This window comes from Adiantum capillus-veneris, chromosome 3 (assembly GCF_014529385.1).
Source record: "Adiantum capillus-veneris isolate H3 chromosome 3, ASM1452938v2, whole genome shotgun sequence".
In the NCBI taxonomy this organism is placed as follows: Eukaryota; Viridiplantae; Streptophyta; class Polypodiopsida; order Polypodiales; family Pteridaceae; genus Adiantum; species Adiantum capillus-veneris.
In genome coordinates this window covers 21,725,812-21,741,361 of record NC_140933.1, presented here as the reverse complement: position 1 = coordinate 21,741,361, position 15,550 = coordinate 21,725,812, and the positions used below count along the sequence as shown (strand labels likewise).

At 46.1% G+C, this 15,550-nt stretch overlaps 1 protein-coding gene across 3 annotated transcripts in view; it reads right to left on the bottom strand.

Annotated features, from left to right (window-relative positions):
• LOC147460589 (uncharacterized) overlaps window positions 1-15,550 on the bottom strand; it is a 92,690-nt gene that overhangs the window by 13,939 nt on the left and 63,201 nt on the right. Inside the window, exons 4-5 of one of the 3 annotated variants that reach the window (XM_086508045.1) lie at window positions 4,152-4,216; window positions 3,760-4,065 (exon numbers count right to left, since the gene is read on the bottom strand). The exons of 1 other annotated variant lie outside the window; for it this stretch is intronic. In XM_086508045.1, coding sequence (XP_086364171.1) covers window positions 3,760-4,065; window positions 4,152-4,216 — 371 coding nt within the window. The remainder of the gene's footprint in view (window positions 1-3,759; window positions 4,066-4,151; window positions 4,217-15,550) is intronic. One more of the 3 variants, XM_086508048.1, reaches the window with a different exon arrangement.

Here is a 15,550-nt window from a genome sequence, read left to right as displayed (position 1 = left end):
CTTGTGTGCACATGTTTTCAAATTGATAGTACTTGGCATGGCCGATGTCAATTCTATTATGTGCGCATTGTCCCCAAGCATAGTTGCATGGAATGTCAATCCCCAAGTACTTGAAACTGTCGACTTTCTCAATTTGTTTCCCTTGATACATGAGGGGGGCGTGGATATCCATCTTACGAGTCTTTACAATCATGAACTTTGTTTTGTCTACATTGATTGATAGACCCACATTTTCACAAGAAGCATGTAAAGCATCGACCAATTTTTGTACAGCTGTAATGTCATGGGCGAAAAGAGCCGCATCGTCTGCATAGATGAGCATGAGAAGTGTAAGCATCCCAATGGCTGGTTCATCCCCTTCTAGTTGAGGGAGGAAGCTTTCTATTGATTAATGCACAGTCCAATAAGAGTAGGGGAGAGAGGGCATCCTTGTTTGACCCCATGTTGCTTGAGAAAGCTTTGGACAGCCCTTTTTGCGTTTTTAGTTGACATATAACTCTGTCATAGAGATGTGCTACCGCACTCCTGAGATGCATCGGTACTTCTATGCATTCCATCCTTTTCCATATACCCATTCTCGAGACCTTGTCAAAGGCTTTGGCGAAATCTACAAAGCAACAGTATAATGTTTTTCCCTTTAGCCGACTCTCTTCCATTAATACCCTGAGTGAAACAAGGTGATCAATGGTGCTATGTTTTGGTCGGAAACCTGCTTGTTCTTTTGCTCGTTTTCCATTTGTCTCCGCCCATGTGCTTATGCTTTGTTCTAAGATTCTTCCCAAAAGCTTTGCCATGCAAGATCCTACCATAATGGTACAGTAGTTGGTAGGCCGATTACATCCCCTTTTTTGTAAAGTGCTTTGATCCAAGTTTTTTGCCAATCCTCGGGCAGCCCTTGAACAATGGCTTGGTTTAGCATTCTATGTATCCACTCTCTGGCTCTCATACCTGACCATTTAAGCATTTCTGAGTTCAAGTGTAGTATGTCCGGAGCTTTCCCATTTGCAAGTTTCTGTATTCCTTTTTTAACCGTTTCAAAATCAAAGTGGTCTTGGGCATGGAGGTCGGTTTGCATGTGTGGCATTTCTTCCGCATTATTATGTACATATAGTTGTTCCACATACATGTACATGTCATCTGAGCTTATGTCCCCCATAATATCATGTCTTCGTCCTTTTATTTTCAGCCATTCTTTTTTGGGATTTTTCTTGAAGTTGGCTATGGTTTGTGTCTCCGTGCGTAGCTCATAATTTCTTCTTTTCCGCCTCTTGAGATTTGTGTAGTCTTTTGATAGAGTTTCCCATTCTGTGTTCGTCGTTGACAGTGCCCACAATTGTTTTTTTACATACTTACACTCTTCATCAAACCATGGGTTATGCGGTAGCCCTTTAACATGATTTCCCCGCCGATGCGTTTTTCCCATTGTTTGTTCCACGGCGTCACATAGAGCTTGTTTGAAAATTGGCCATGCTTGTTCAATGTGTGATGGCATGGGTATATGAGCAAGTGCATTGTCTAGATGTTCTGCATACATTCTTTTCTTGTCCACTTGCATTTTGTATGTCCATGATCGGGCATGGGGCTGTTTTTGTGCTTTTTGAGTGGGAACTTGTAGCCATACATGGATTGGGGTGTGGTCCGAATTGGGTGACCTCTTCCCAATTATAAAATTACTTACAATATGGGATGCCTCATATGCAATCAATACATAATCAATAACACTCATGCCTTTGTTGGCCGTGTAGCATGTGCATTCTCCCGATTTTTCAAACTTACTTGTTCCATTGACAGCGATTAGTTGTAAGGATGTCATCATACTGAGCAATGCAATACCTTGCCAGTTTGTAATGAGATCTTTCGAACATCTCTCCCATGTGGGATCTAGTATCTCATTATGTTCAAGCATTGGAGCTGTCGTGAGATCCACCATTTGCATTTGCGCATGTGCTATGCGGGCATTCATGTCCCCAATAAGCATAATCATCCCTTCTTGTGCATAGGCATGGGTATCGGCATACAGATCCTCAAAAGGGTAATTCTTCTCTACATTGAAGGCACCATAGAATGGTGACTCTCTATGGGGGATGTAGCACCCGGTAATGAACATAGGTTTAGGTTTTGTGTCAAACTTAATCCATATGTACCGGTTATGAGCATCTGTCTTGCAAATTGTGATCATTTTTATGAGTTCCTCTCGGTATATCACCGCGACGACTCCTTGTCCCCTCATTTTTGTACATGGCATCCGTAGGGAGTGTGTGACATATCCTTCAATGTGTGGTATTCTACATGCATCGTGTTCCCATGTTTCCAATAAAAAGAGAATGTCGGCATGTGGTAGGACTTCCGTTAATCCTTCTCCTTTATGCCACGGGAAGCCTCTGCAATTCCAACTTGTCACGTGTAGTTCCGTGAACCCATGGGTCTCGCATTGTCATTTTGTTTCCTCTTTTCCCCCTTCCGTGTCCGCTTGGGCTGTTTTTTTGTTTATGCGAGCTTCGTATGCTTCACGTCTGGCCTTTTGTTGGTTCGGCATTCTATCTTCACTAATGTATAGTGAGCTATCCTTTAAGTAGATGCGGGCGTTTTCGAGGATAATAGCCCTCTTGCGGGCATCCAGAAGTGTGCATACGATTGCCCGATTTGCTTCGGGTTTCTTCTTGCCTACTCGATGTGCTCCGTATACCACCACATCATGCATTTCGAAGTTAGCGGAGATCATTTCCGTGATGTCGGTGTTCAGGGTAATGACCTTCTCGTTGTCGGATTCGGGGATGCCCCGTATCACGATGTTTATTTTTCTTTTCTCTTGTTCGGTGTATTCTTTTTCATCCTCATTAGAATACCTTTTTCTGTTCATTGGGGAAGTCTGAGGCACTCGTGTGTTTTTCAACACATCTTTCCAAGAGCCCACATTTTTGAATACATTCATCTACGCAATCTTTTCATCATGTGTGGCTAGCGTGTCTTGCATTGTAGCCGCTTGCTTATCAAGAGCACCTTGGAGCTCCTGCATCTTCTCCTCTTGATGACGGACTCGTAGGTCTTGCATTTGGAGCTTGTGTTCCAATTCTTGGTTTTTTAGAGCTAGGTTTTTTATTTCATCGCTCTGCTTCATGATGGTGGTATGCATCGAGGAGATGAGTCCCCATATATCTTGTAGTGAGCATGGTGGCGTATTCCCTTCCATGATGTCCGGCTTTGGGGGCGTTGTTTGCTGTGTTGGTTTTGGTCCCATGGTGCGTGTAGGTCAGGACCTGACAGAGAAACCGCTTCTGGAAGTTCGCAGGTTCACAATGTCATTCATGTGGCCATGGTGTGCTGGTAGCCAATGTAGAGAGAGAGAGAGAGCACTAAATATACATGTAGACATTCACTACTGAATTAAAAAAATGTGGGTATCATTGTGTGCCCATTGGTACATGTGCAATTGTGCACATATACACATTAATGAAGACAAGAAGAGGCATGCTTATCTGCAACATATACACATGCCCATACAACTATATCTGCACAGGCAAAGACTTACGTATCCGTGTATGTAGTGGATAGTTTTAGGACAGTGTGCTTGTATTACCACATATTAATGTAAGTTATATATAATAAGCAGTCATGTGCATGGTTATAGTTACCTTTGCATAATTTACAAGGAGAGAAATTTAAATCACTTCAACTACAAGAGAAGCTTAACACAACCACAGACATGTACTAGATGTGATGCAAACACTACACTCTTGCCTAAAGATCGCAAACACACACCAACCAGCTGGCACAACTTCTAGGATTGCAAGATACTGCTTGGCTGAAGAACACTCTTGCCTCCTCAACCTTCCCTGCTCTGTATTCAATGAGAGCTGATGTTTGATACAGATACTCATTTCCTCCGCAAAACCTTAGTCCTTTACTTAGCAACTCCCGAGCCTTTCTAGTATTCCCTTGCTGAAGCTCTAAAACAGCCCATCCATGCCAAGCTGCCCCATGTCTGATATCAGCAGCAGTGGATGCATCAAACAACTTCCGTGCTTGAGAGACATGTCCTAGTTTGTGTTCAAGCATAGCCCAGGCCTGAAAGGAAAATTACAGCAACTTCAGGAGATATTGTGATGGTTCAGGAAATAGCGAGATGGTAGCAAAATTATCTTGATACTAACAAATAGACTGCAAAATGTATCGACATGTGCTAAATATGCCATGAGATGCAATGTATTTTGGAAACCTGAACACACGAAGTCCAAAGAGGTTAAACAATGGACTCGTGTCCATCAAATGTTTGAACCTTACGTTTACCAGCAAGACATAGTGCTTTTCTACATTCACAAAAGCCAATATACAAGAGTGCCAAAATTTCGGCAATGTATCAATACTCTATACAATATAAATAAACGCAGCTATGCTGAAAAGAAAAAAAAGGATGAAACGCTAGAGTTAAAAGGTAAAATAGACCAGTTACTAATTCAAACCGCATGAACGGCAAAGAAGAACACGTCTCTGTTACTACAATATAGCGCTTCAGATATATGTAAAGAAGACACCCACACTCAACAACGAGAAATTCCAAACAAGTGAAATTTCTCGAGCAAAACATTTAAAATTTTACTTACAAAGGTGTTTAAGATCTACGATGAACAAAACATATGAAATTACTGAGGAAAAAAATCAAGAACGGAACTCAATATTGCAGACGTAGAACCAAGTCCTATATTTGGACCTAGGAGCTACTTTGTAAATGAACAAATAAAAAAAACAAAAAATCGTCATGGAGTGAAGTTCTAGAAGGTGTTAACTTTAACTTTGTGTCTCATTTGGATCCGTGTGCAGAATTTCCATCGAGTCTCACAAAGCCAGAATAGAGCTCCCAACAGGCCCCTCCCGAAAATATGCGAAGAAATCCTTATTCATCCTATTGGCCTTGGATATCATGTCAATAAAGAAGCCTGATAAGAGAATTAAGATTTCTCCAGCTGCACGTGATTTGAGACTTTCTTTACTGTCAGTCTCTTGCTCCCTTAAAAACCATCCCAATCTATCCTGTAACTCCCTCTCTGTGGAAAAGAGCCATCGTCTTATCCCAACTGCATGTCTACAAGTCTCAGATGACGTTGTGATGCATGTGGCAAGGCAATGCCAGATTGATAGACTGATATGTGAGCAAATCTCCTGCACAATCTCAGACAATGGGGCATCCTGCAACACCATATCAGGAATGTGTGATCCTCATCTAGGCCCAGAGAAGACGTGGAACATCAGCTGCAAACAAGCAGGTGAACGGTCGGACAACACCCTCGCAAACCTGGCAAACCCCCCATGAGATGCTGCCCAGGAACCAATGTAAAACCTGCCCAATCTCTCTAGCAACCGTCCTGAGTGCCACCTAAAGCCCCACGAGATATGCAGTGACTGTGGAGGAGTAAGTTTGAGTCAGAGAAGGTACATATCAAGCATCTACACTAGAAACTATTAAAAGAAATCTGTCCTGAGCAATGGAAGTGGGGGAGGCAGTCCAGTCCTCAGCAGTCTTTACATTGTTGAAATCTCCCCCACCAATCCACCAGTCCAAAGTAGGCAATACATCCACAATCTGCCACCAAAAAGAAGCTCTAGCACGAGCTTTAGTTGCAGCATATACACTCATGACCCCTACCACATTATCATCAACCTGTAGAGAGATCCACATTGCTCTACTCGGAACAGTGCCATGATCACGCACACAATGTCGCCAACGTAATCACACAGATATACATACACCACCACTAGGCTCATGCTCACCAGTGGTAGTCTTCCAAAACATGTGAGAAGCACGAGGTAAGAGATTACCGCATCTCCGATAGCTATATAGAGACCCACATAGCTCTAGTCGGAAACAAAGTGCCATGATCATGTTCACAATGTCGCCAACCCGATCACACAGATATACATACGCCACCACTAGACTCATGCTCACCAACAGTAGTCTTCCATAACGTATGAGAAGTACCTGATAAGAGCTTACCACATCTACAATACCATCTGTACATGACTCGTGCTCCTACACAAGAAGTACATCCATATCTCTCTCTACATGAGACAGATGATGGAAAAAAATCCTAACTACAAGATACATCTAGGGATAAAGATACTCTAATCGATTAGTGAAATGCAGCTGAAATTTGCCCAAAGCTCTGCCGACCACAGGTGATGTAGTGAAAACCACAATGTCAAGTGCTGTGTGTCTGACTAATATAAAGCATCCCCTATTAAAACCTCCGATAGAAATACACAATTGAGGACGAGCTTGATACAAGAAGAATCCTCACTGCCGAAAAAGCTCACTGCTACTCCGTTTACCCCACCCCCCCACCAATCCACCAGTCCAAAGTAGGCAATACATCCACAATCTGCCACCAAAAAGAAGCTCTAGCACGAGCTTTAGTTGCAGCATATACACTCATGACCCCTGCCACAGTATCATCAACCTGTAGAGAGACCAACATTGCTCTACTCGGAACAAAGTGCCATGATCACGCACACAATGTCGCCAACGTAATCACACAGATATACATACACCACCACTAGGCTCATGCTCACCAGTGGTAGTCTTCCAAAACATGTGAGAAGCACGAGGTAAGAGATTACCGCATCTGCGATAGCTATATAGAGACCCACATAGCTCTACTCGGAAACAAAGTGCCATGATCATGTTCACAATGTCGCCAACCCGATCACACAGATATACATACGCCACCACTAGACTCATGCTCACCAACAGTAGTCTTCCAAAACGTATGAGAAGTACCTGATAAGAGCTTACCACATCTACAATACTATCTGTACATGACTTGTGCTCCTACAGAAGAAGTACATCCATATCTCTGTCTACATGAGACTGATGATGGAAAAAAATCCTAACTACAAGATACATCTAGGGATAAAGATACTCTAATCGATTAGTGAAATGCAGCTGAAATTTGCCCAAAGCTCTGCCGACCACAGGTGTTGTAGTGAAAACCACAATGTCAAGTGCTGTGTGTCTGACTAATATAAAGCATCCCCTGTTAAAACCTCCAATAGAAATACACAATTGAGGAAGATCTTTATACAAGAAGAATCCTCACTGCCGAAAAAGCTCACTGCTGCTCCCGTTACCCCCCCCCCCCCCCCCCCCAACGCGCCATCGCCCCCTCCTCCCTCACGCCAGCCCCAGCTGCTCCCCTGCCTGCACGCCTGCCCACGCTGCGCGTTGCCCAGCCTGCATGCTGTTTGCCTGTGTGCTGTCCCTTATCCATCTAGCCCGCCACCCCCATCCCTCAGTTCGCCAGCAATCCCACCCCCCACACACACACACACTGCTTGTGAGTTGTTCTCGACACACCAGCATTCGCGCCAGCACCTCTGCCTGCCGCCTTCGCCCTTTTAAGTTTTATCAGCAATGGCGGCCCCTACTCCACCTCAGAGGGACTCTACACAAGCCCCCTTGCCCAACACCGCAGAGCCGACCCTTCGACTTGCTCTTTTGCCAGAAGAGCAAGCGAGCTTGATGGCCGGGGTGGAACGCTTGCAAGGTCATTCGTACTCAACCCAGCCGTGGTGAGGTTCCAAGATTTGTTTCAGACCCGACTCCTTTCCGATGTGGGCAAGATCCCCAATGTTCAGATTCTTGGGAGAGGATATTACCAGATATAGTTTGAGTCTCCACAGATGACAGCCAAGGTGATTTCAATGAGCCCACTCGGCCTCCTTACTTCAGACGATGGCATCATGGTTTCCACCAGACTACAATGTGCTTGAGGAGGAGGCCGACTTGCCTATTTCGGTTTGCTTCCCAGTCCCGAGGAGGGAGTACCTCCCTTTACTTCCCACGATTGATTCCATGTTCGGGACGGTTCTAGAGGCACCACGCACTGCAGCTCCAGTTGTGGCCAAGGCCCCAGGTTTGCCTGCTTTTTGTTTTGTTTTCGGAGTCGGGTAGGGCATGCCCAGCCGCTCCCCTCATACACCAAAAAAGTATACAAGAAGAACGACCAGGACTATGCACCCAGAAACCGAAGGCAGACGCTTTTGCCACTAGTTTCCTCTGGACTACGAGAGTTAAGAATTATCTACACCCTTAGGGCCATGACTAATCCCTTGAAAGACCCACTCGCCACTTGGATTTGGGCATGACAGCGACCAAGTACCTCTATTCAAAGGTCCAGGTACTGCGGGACTTGCTTCGGTCTTCCCTTTGGAGTTGCCTCCTCTAGGTAACTTATCACTCACCTCACTAAACTGCCTTTGAAACCCGACGGTTTTCCTCTAGGAAATGCCATACCCGCTTGGAAGGGCGTCGGCTCACACGTGGCGTCCACTGAGGTTGGTGATGTCTCCCTTTTGCATCTCTCAACCCCTTTTAGGTAAAGTTGACCCCCCTAGGGGGGAATGGCACTTGGGCGCTCTTGTAGCTCATCTGGCTTCGCTTGGGGAGACTTACGTCATTTCCCCCGGAAGCGATCGGATTCAAATAACAGCATAGGAAGCGGAGCAGTATCTCCCCATCCACCTATGCAGAGCACCCAAATACCGGGTTACAACTTCACCGAGGAACTTCACCACAGGCACGTGCCCTGCGGTTCCGTCCCTCGAGTGCGGATCACGGCGTACCCAGAAGGGCATCCGCTTCCCGCGAGCCTCCCCACCAAGGAGGATAATGGTCCTTTCTTCAGGGTCCAACGAAGGGTCGATTGCGTTGAAGGTGGAGTTAAATCGGTTTAGCCAGCGCCCCTAGATTCATCTACCGCCGAGCACCTCGTCAGCAAATGCGAAAGCGAACGACCCTCTAACTGGGAGCACAGCGTGCAAATGCTGTGTCCGCGCATGTAACTATCAGCCAGTTTAAGCCCCTCTACTCTCGCGAGAGCCAGCATTCTCTCCTCCTTTCTATTCACTATAGTGCTCCTATTGAGCTGCAGTAGGTATCCACGTGTTTGTTCAAAGCCGCACTCCTTATAGGTCACCAACGCTAGGCACGAATGCATCTCGTCCAACTTGTTTATGCGTGGTAGCGAACTGAGCTAAAGTCAGCCGCTGGGATATACTTATTCATCCAATTCTCGGTTCTTGTCGTCCAAGTCCACTTCTTGAACGGTTGGTTCTTAGGCTTCTTGTTTACCAAGGAGCCTATCCAAGTAGATGAAACCGAGCGGTACTTGTCAAAAGCCCTTGCTCGTTGTCCCCCACAAAAGGCAAGTACGGGTGGTATGTTAAACTCGTGATGGAGGAGTTGTCGTCCCTATAGAGGTTGACCTTGCTCCCTTTCTGAGTAACATTCGCACCCCGGTGGCGACGAGGCGATGCAGAGAGTGAAGGACACGCTGGTCGTGGGCCCCCATAATTTCCGCGCCATAACAAATCACTAGATATACGCACGCCTTAAAAACAGTCAGTCAAGACCAAATAGGGATGGCTCGGTTTGCCAGTAGGTGCTGACATGCGAAGAGACTTTTCCTCCCCTTGTCCGCTCGCTCTTTAACGATGCATTCAGTGGAAAAGGTCGAGTCTACGTCGATGCCAAGGTACTTGTACCTTTCACCCACCGCAACCATCTCACCACCCAAAATAAAGATCCTCATAGAGAGATCTTGCACATCGCCGTGGAACACCGTGACCATGCATTCGTCAATTCCAAAAGTCATGCCCCAGGTCTTTGCCCATTCTTACCTTGTCAAGGCTCGTTTGTAGGCTTTCAGGACAGTCAGCAAGTAGAACCAGGTCGTCAGCAAAAAGGAGTCCTTTTATTCTCTTGAGGAGGTTAGATACTTCCAGGCCCCATGTTTCTCCATCTGCGTCTAAAATATCATTGATGTATATATTGAATAGACAGGGCGATCCCGGGCATCCTTGGCGGACTCCCGGCTACACCGGAATCGAATCCGACAGTTGTTCCATATGTCGGACTTTAACAGAGGTGGACCTGTAGAGCGCTTGGAAGAATCTAAGTGCTCGACCTTGCAGGCCAGCCGCAGCGAGCTTTAGGAACAACGCCTCGTGCGGTACTGTGTCGTATGCCTTCTTGAAATCAATGTAGGCCGCATAAGTTGGAGGAGGAGCAGGTTTGCCTACTGTGTGAGTTCTTCTTCAAGACACAAACTCCCTCCCAAAGGTGATATTGTTGCCTCGGGTGAGTGGCAGTTGGATCAAACAGAGTGTGGAGTATTCGGGTCTCCTGAACCAGTGTTTCAGTTGCAGATAGATGGGCCACTTAGGGAGGGCCTGTCCTCGCAGGAGATCTCGACCAACAGCACCTACGCAGCCTCCCAAGGCTGAGCAGGCCCAACAGACAGATACCTAGGACACGCACGCTCGTACCTCGACAGAGGCCAGCAATCAGCTGGCTGATGGCTACCAACACGTGCCCGGCCGCCGTTGAAAGAGATGGGCTCGCCACACTCCCCCCTGGTGGCCGTCCTCCTGCAACTCAGCAGCAGTGGGTTCCAACAAGGAACAGTTTTGACCCCTTGCAGTAGGAGTCCTCTTAGGAGGCCCCCTCTACCACAGCTCCTCCACCTACACTGCCCCCCCCCCCCCAAAAAAACCCCCCGGCCTTCAGACTCCTCCGCTCCGCCCCCTCCTCCACCCCCTTCCCCTCCTCCCCCACCTTCTCCTCCAACGGCTCCTCTCTCCCCGGCGGGGCTTGCAACCTCATCTCTCGACCCGTCTCACACCACTCCTCAGATGCAGGCGACTAGACACACATCCGCAGCGTGATGGTCTCTCGGTAGTGCTTTTGCTACGAGTCGCATGGCTCAAGAGAGACAACCCCACCTAAGGACGCCTCCTATGATCCAGACCTCTCCTCTGCAGCAGTTCCTCGTGGTTTGACCAGCTTCGACATTCGCCGACGATGGGACTTCTTCGACTACAGCTTCACACGCTTCCTTGGTGACCCATCTTTCGACCTGGAGGAAGCTTGTTTTTGAGTTCCGTCCGAGGCTCGGAGGCTCTGTACACAGCGGTGGGTTTCTCCTTCCCGCTGTGCAACAAGGACCATACGGAGTGGACCCTGCACACAGTTCTTAACTGGCTCCAGGTTCAGGCTACTGAGTTCTCGCACCACACAGGGGACCTGGGGGTGACAGACTTGTTACAGACACTTTGGCCTTTAGCCAAGTTTAGTGTGACGCCGCCGGATGCAGCAACTTGCAAGCACATTGTAGTACACTTGTTTGCTAGCATGCAGATTTCCCCTTGCTATGTATTCATACATGTCGATTCTTGGACAGAAGAGGTGGCCTTATGGACTGCACGCTCTGCTTTGGCTTGGGTGAGACAGTCACTTGAGTCGCGCCTCTCTAGAGGTCACTCGGATGCGGATTACTCCCTATCAAAGACGGCCTCTAAGATAGCGAGGTTGGCTGCTCTTGCAGTATCTCTTCTCTCTCACTGACATCATGAGGATCATCTCATAAAATGTGCAGGGATTAGGAGGGCCACAGTTTCAGCGTCAGAGGGGTCGATTGCGTCAGGAGCTTCAGCAATGCCTTGTGGGTGGTGAGATCGATATTCTTATGCTACAGGAGCATCATCTCTGTAAGAGCCGCATTAGACGATGTGGTAAGATAGTTGATCATGAATAACTTCAGTCTTCATATGGAACTTCCTCGTGGAAAGTGGATAGCAAATAACTGTCCAAGAAGGGTGAGTGCTCGCATTAGAATCCCGATCAATCATTCCTACGAGCTTGAACCACATTTTGTTGGCAGTCTTCAAAGTCTGAATAGCTGGAGAAAGGTCCTTTGTAAGAGATTCTGCAATGGCTGACATTGCCTTCGCATTAGCCGCATCCCAAACAACACACGATCTAAGATATTCGTCATCTTGAAAGCGGGTGTACTTGTTGTCGGGATCCCTCGTGGAACGGGGCTCCGAGCCGTCGACAATATCCCATAAACCTTTTCGTGAGAACCAAAGTCGCATAATCAAATTCCAATGAGCGTAGTTATTACCATTCAATTTGTCGCTGTCACTCGAGCAAGGGGGGGCCATGACGAAGTTGCAAGTTCTAGAATTCCACGAAACCTTCTCGCACTCCAAGGGTGGCCGCACTAGCACCAAGCCGCAAGATCTTCAAGCCACACCACTCTCGAGCTACTCTCCACCCGCTGCAATCCCTCTCTTGAACTCCAATTTCCCGCCTTTTTGACTACCAAGCCGCACCACAAAGTCCAAAAAATTGGGCACAACACCTCACCTTCCCACTCTCCTTCCAAAGAGTGCCCTCTCAGCCCCTAGCGTCTTAGAACGTTGGGCTCACAAGGTGGAGGAAGTGCTGATGCGTTTCAAAACGTAGGGTCCCTTCGTTAGGTGCAACGGAAGTGAATGTTAAACTTTCCTCAAGATGAGTGCTCCGGACTGTGCTCAAGGATTCTCTTTACTTACGGGAGGGAGCGCCTTCCGTTCCTTTCATGAGAGAGTGCAAATGATCATCAACAAAGTGAATGACACTGTGAATGAAGGTGCTGAGAGAGAGAGAGAGAGAGAGAGAGAGAGAAGAATATGACGTTGTCAAACCCTCCTCCAAGGGACGCGCTCTCTATGGCGAGAGAGGTCTATGCTATTGATTGCACAAATCTTGTACAATGGTCTAGATGCAATGGACTTGCCGACGATGTCGACGACAATGATGACGACGACAAGACGGGATGAAATCTGGAAACGCTAGAGACTGAATTCTGCAAATCTGCTAACTGCTGAATTCTGACACTGTGTCGGCGAGGACAGCGATGGCGACGACGCGACAACGATGCGCTGAAAATGCAGATGCTGAAATCTGCGGACAGCGGGCTGAATCTGAAAACGCTGGCTGACCTGACTGTACGGCGAGAATCTGCTGCTGCGGGTAGGTGAGATCTGCAAGGTTTCGGGCTGATCTGGCAGAGTCTAAGTACTGATAATAGAAAACGCTGATGCTATGGCTGATTCTGTCGATGGGAATTTGCAAAACGCTGGTGTTGATCTGCAAGTTACAAAAACGCCAGGCTGACCTGAGGATCTACAAAAACGCTAGGCCCTCTGCTGCAGAAACGCCAAGGCTGATCTTCTGTAAAAAACATTGGCTGGTCTTGATGGCTGAAAACGCTAAGGAAATCTGCCGGTCTTGCTGAGAAGGTGCATTGCAAGTGTAGGAACTTCTGCTGCCTCCTCTGCCAGAGAGTACTAGCACTAGGTTTCTTTTATATAACTTACCAAGTTTGCCCTAACCAATTTTCCAACAAAGTCACTTATTAATAATAAGTGGAAAATGGATAAAATAGGGAAAATGGGTTTTTGTGTGCACTGTAAAATGTTCATGGTGGGTATTGACTGTCATGTTGATGATCATGATGTGTGCAACCAGAGGATATGCAACTATTGCCTAGACATGCACGGCCTGCGCACAAGCTCACAAAAGTGCCAAAACACTTCCTAAGCTGATCTAAACCCTGGACCTGCAGTAGCTTGTCCACATGTACATAGGGTTAGATGTGCATGTGCCATCCCCTCGTTTTCAAAGTGAGGTACTTATACCGAACTATATTGCGTTGAGGGAGAGCGCCAACAATGTCTGGAATCCTGGAAAGGACTCTTCGCCGGCCCACTCTTATGCGTGGGTCGTGCGATACTTGAACTTCATAAAGTTGTGCAACGCTTGCGTCTTTGGGCCGCGCCGAAAGCGACACAAAGGGATCTACGGCTGCTTAATTGCTTCTACTACATCTATGGACGTAGGTCTATCTTCATCAAGAATCTCCGAGGAGGAAAATTCCTGAAACCACTTCCAACACAAAATCATGAACATACCCATTCCATGTAGAGTGGCTGGAAAAATACTATGCTTTCTGAAGGACTGTGCATGCAATGCAGATGAACAAAGTGACGGAATGTCAAACCGTTCACCAAATAAGACACAAAGAATGGAATCGAAACTTGACTGTCTGATCTAAATCTATCAACTGTGGAAAATCACAATGGAAATGCCGATGCTTGATGGTCAATCTGTGTTGTGCTCATTATGAGATTGTGTCATGCCAAGAAAGAGACATGAATGTGAATTCCTTGAATGCAAACTTGTTTTCTTTTCGAGAGTGATCCGCATACATCCGTGCTCATCCATGAGTGAATCATGTGCAACGTACAATACGGCATGCCTATGAAAAGGGAACACGTAAGACGGTGACGAAAATACAAGAAACCGTCACAAATGAAACACTCGAACAATGCATACTATATAATCATGCGAACACACAATACTTCCTAAGTGATTTCTTTGGACTTCGACTTGAGAGCCAAGATCGATTCTGCATGATTGATCGTATCTGCAATGAGGTTATATATACCTTCATAAGTTCAGAATAGTCTGAACTTATGAATAGTTTGAACTCACGAATTATAAGAGGTAATAAAGCACTCATAAAACTATAAAAGCAAGGGACACAAGAAAAGAAAAGAAAAAACAAAAACAAAAACAAACAAATAAACTAAGTAAATCACTTTGTTTGCTACGAAAAAAACTAGATAAAACAAAACATTATTAGCTTTAAAATGTTTTTACAAAAGGCATGCGAAAAATAAGTTGACGCAACTTACTTGGCTTAAAACAAGTACTCAACTTTAAGCAAAAAAGGATAAGACATCTTAAAATAATAATCCTAGAAATCAAACTTCACACAACAATTTTTAAAGGAACACGTTCTTAAGTCCTCACGTAAGCTAAATACGAAATCGAAAAATTAATACTACTACAAACCTACGAAGAGCAAAGATCCAAACTTGACAACATGTGACCTCAACTTCACTGCTTGTCCAAACAGGAAGAATAAGATTATCACCTTTATGATGCATAGCTTGGACAACAGCTATGACATCCTACTCACGTCGTCAGTGCTGAAGAGTAGGTGTAGGTTTGTATGGAGGTCATTCATGCTATGAACGTACTCTACAAAACCAACGAGCGGAGTTTCTATCGCCCTCCGGAGGTGATGGGCATACTCAGCCGTGATAAAGGCTAGCAATGAGGTTAGCTTCACGAGAAAAATCATCATGCAAACCATCATCCTTGTGAACAATCACATCTTTATCATGCAAAACATGTGTGTCGTACTTTGGAGAAGAAAGGACTGAGAGAGTCTCCTTCTCTTGTTTTTTTTAATGTTCCGTTTCATGTGTCTTTTCTTGTTCTTTGTCATGCAATAAATCATGCTTCTCTAGAATGAGACTACGTGTTTATCCTCGTCCAAAAAATGAGAGTGAGAGATTAATGACATAAATGGAATCTTAGTGTCACATTGAAGAACCACGAGAGGTGCTCCTTCAACTGTGAGACTGAGAGTGTTTTCTTTCCAACAAACTTGTAAATTAAGACCTTTAAACCACTTAATGCCGAAAATCACATCGTATCCTCAGAGAGGATAGCTTTCGACGAAAATGGACATTTTAAATGGACGGTCACATCAGGACAGTCATGCGTAAACGAAGAATGCATGCCAGGAACAAACCCAGAGGCCGCAATGGGATCAATGGGTCGAGCTTCTAGACGTGCGCTCTTCACGAGAGAGTCGCT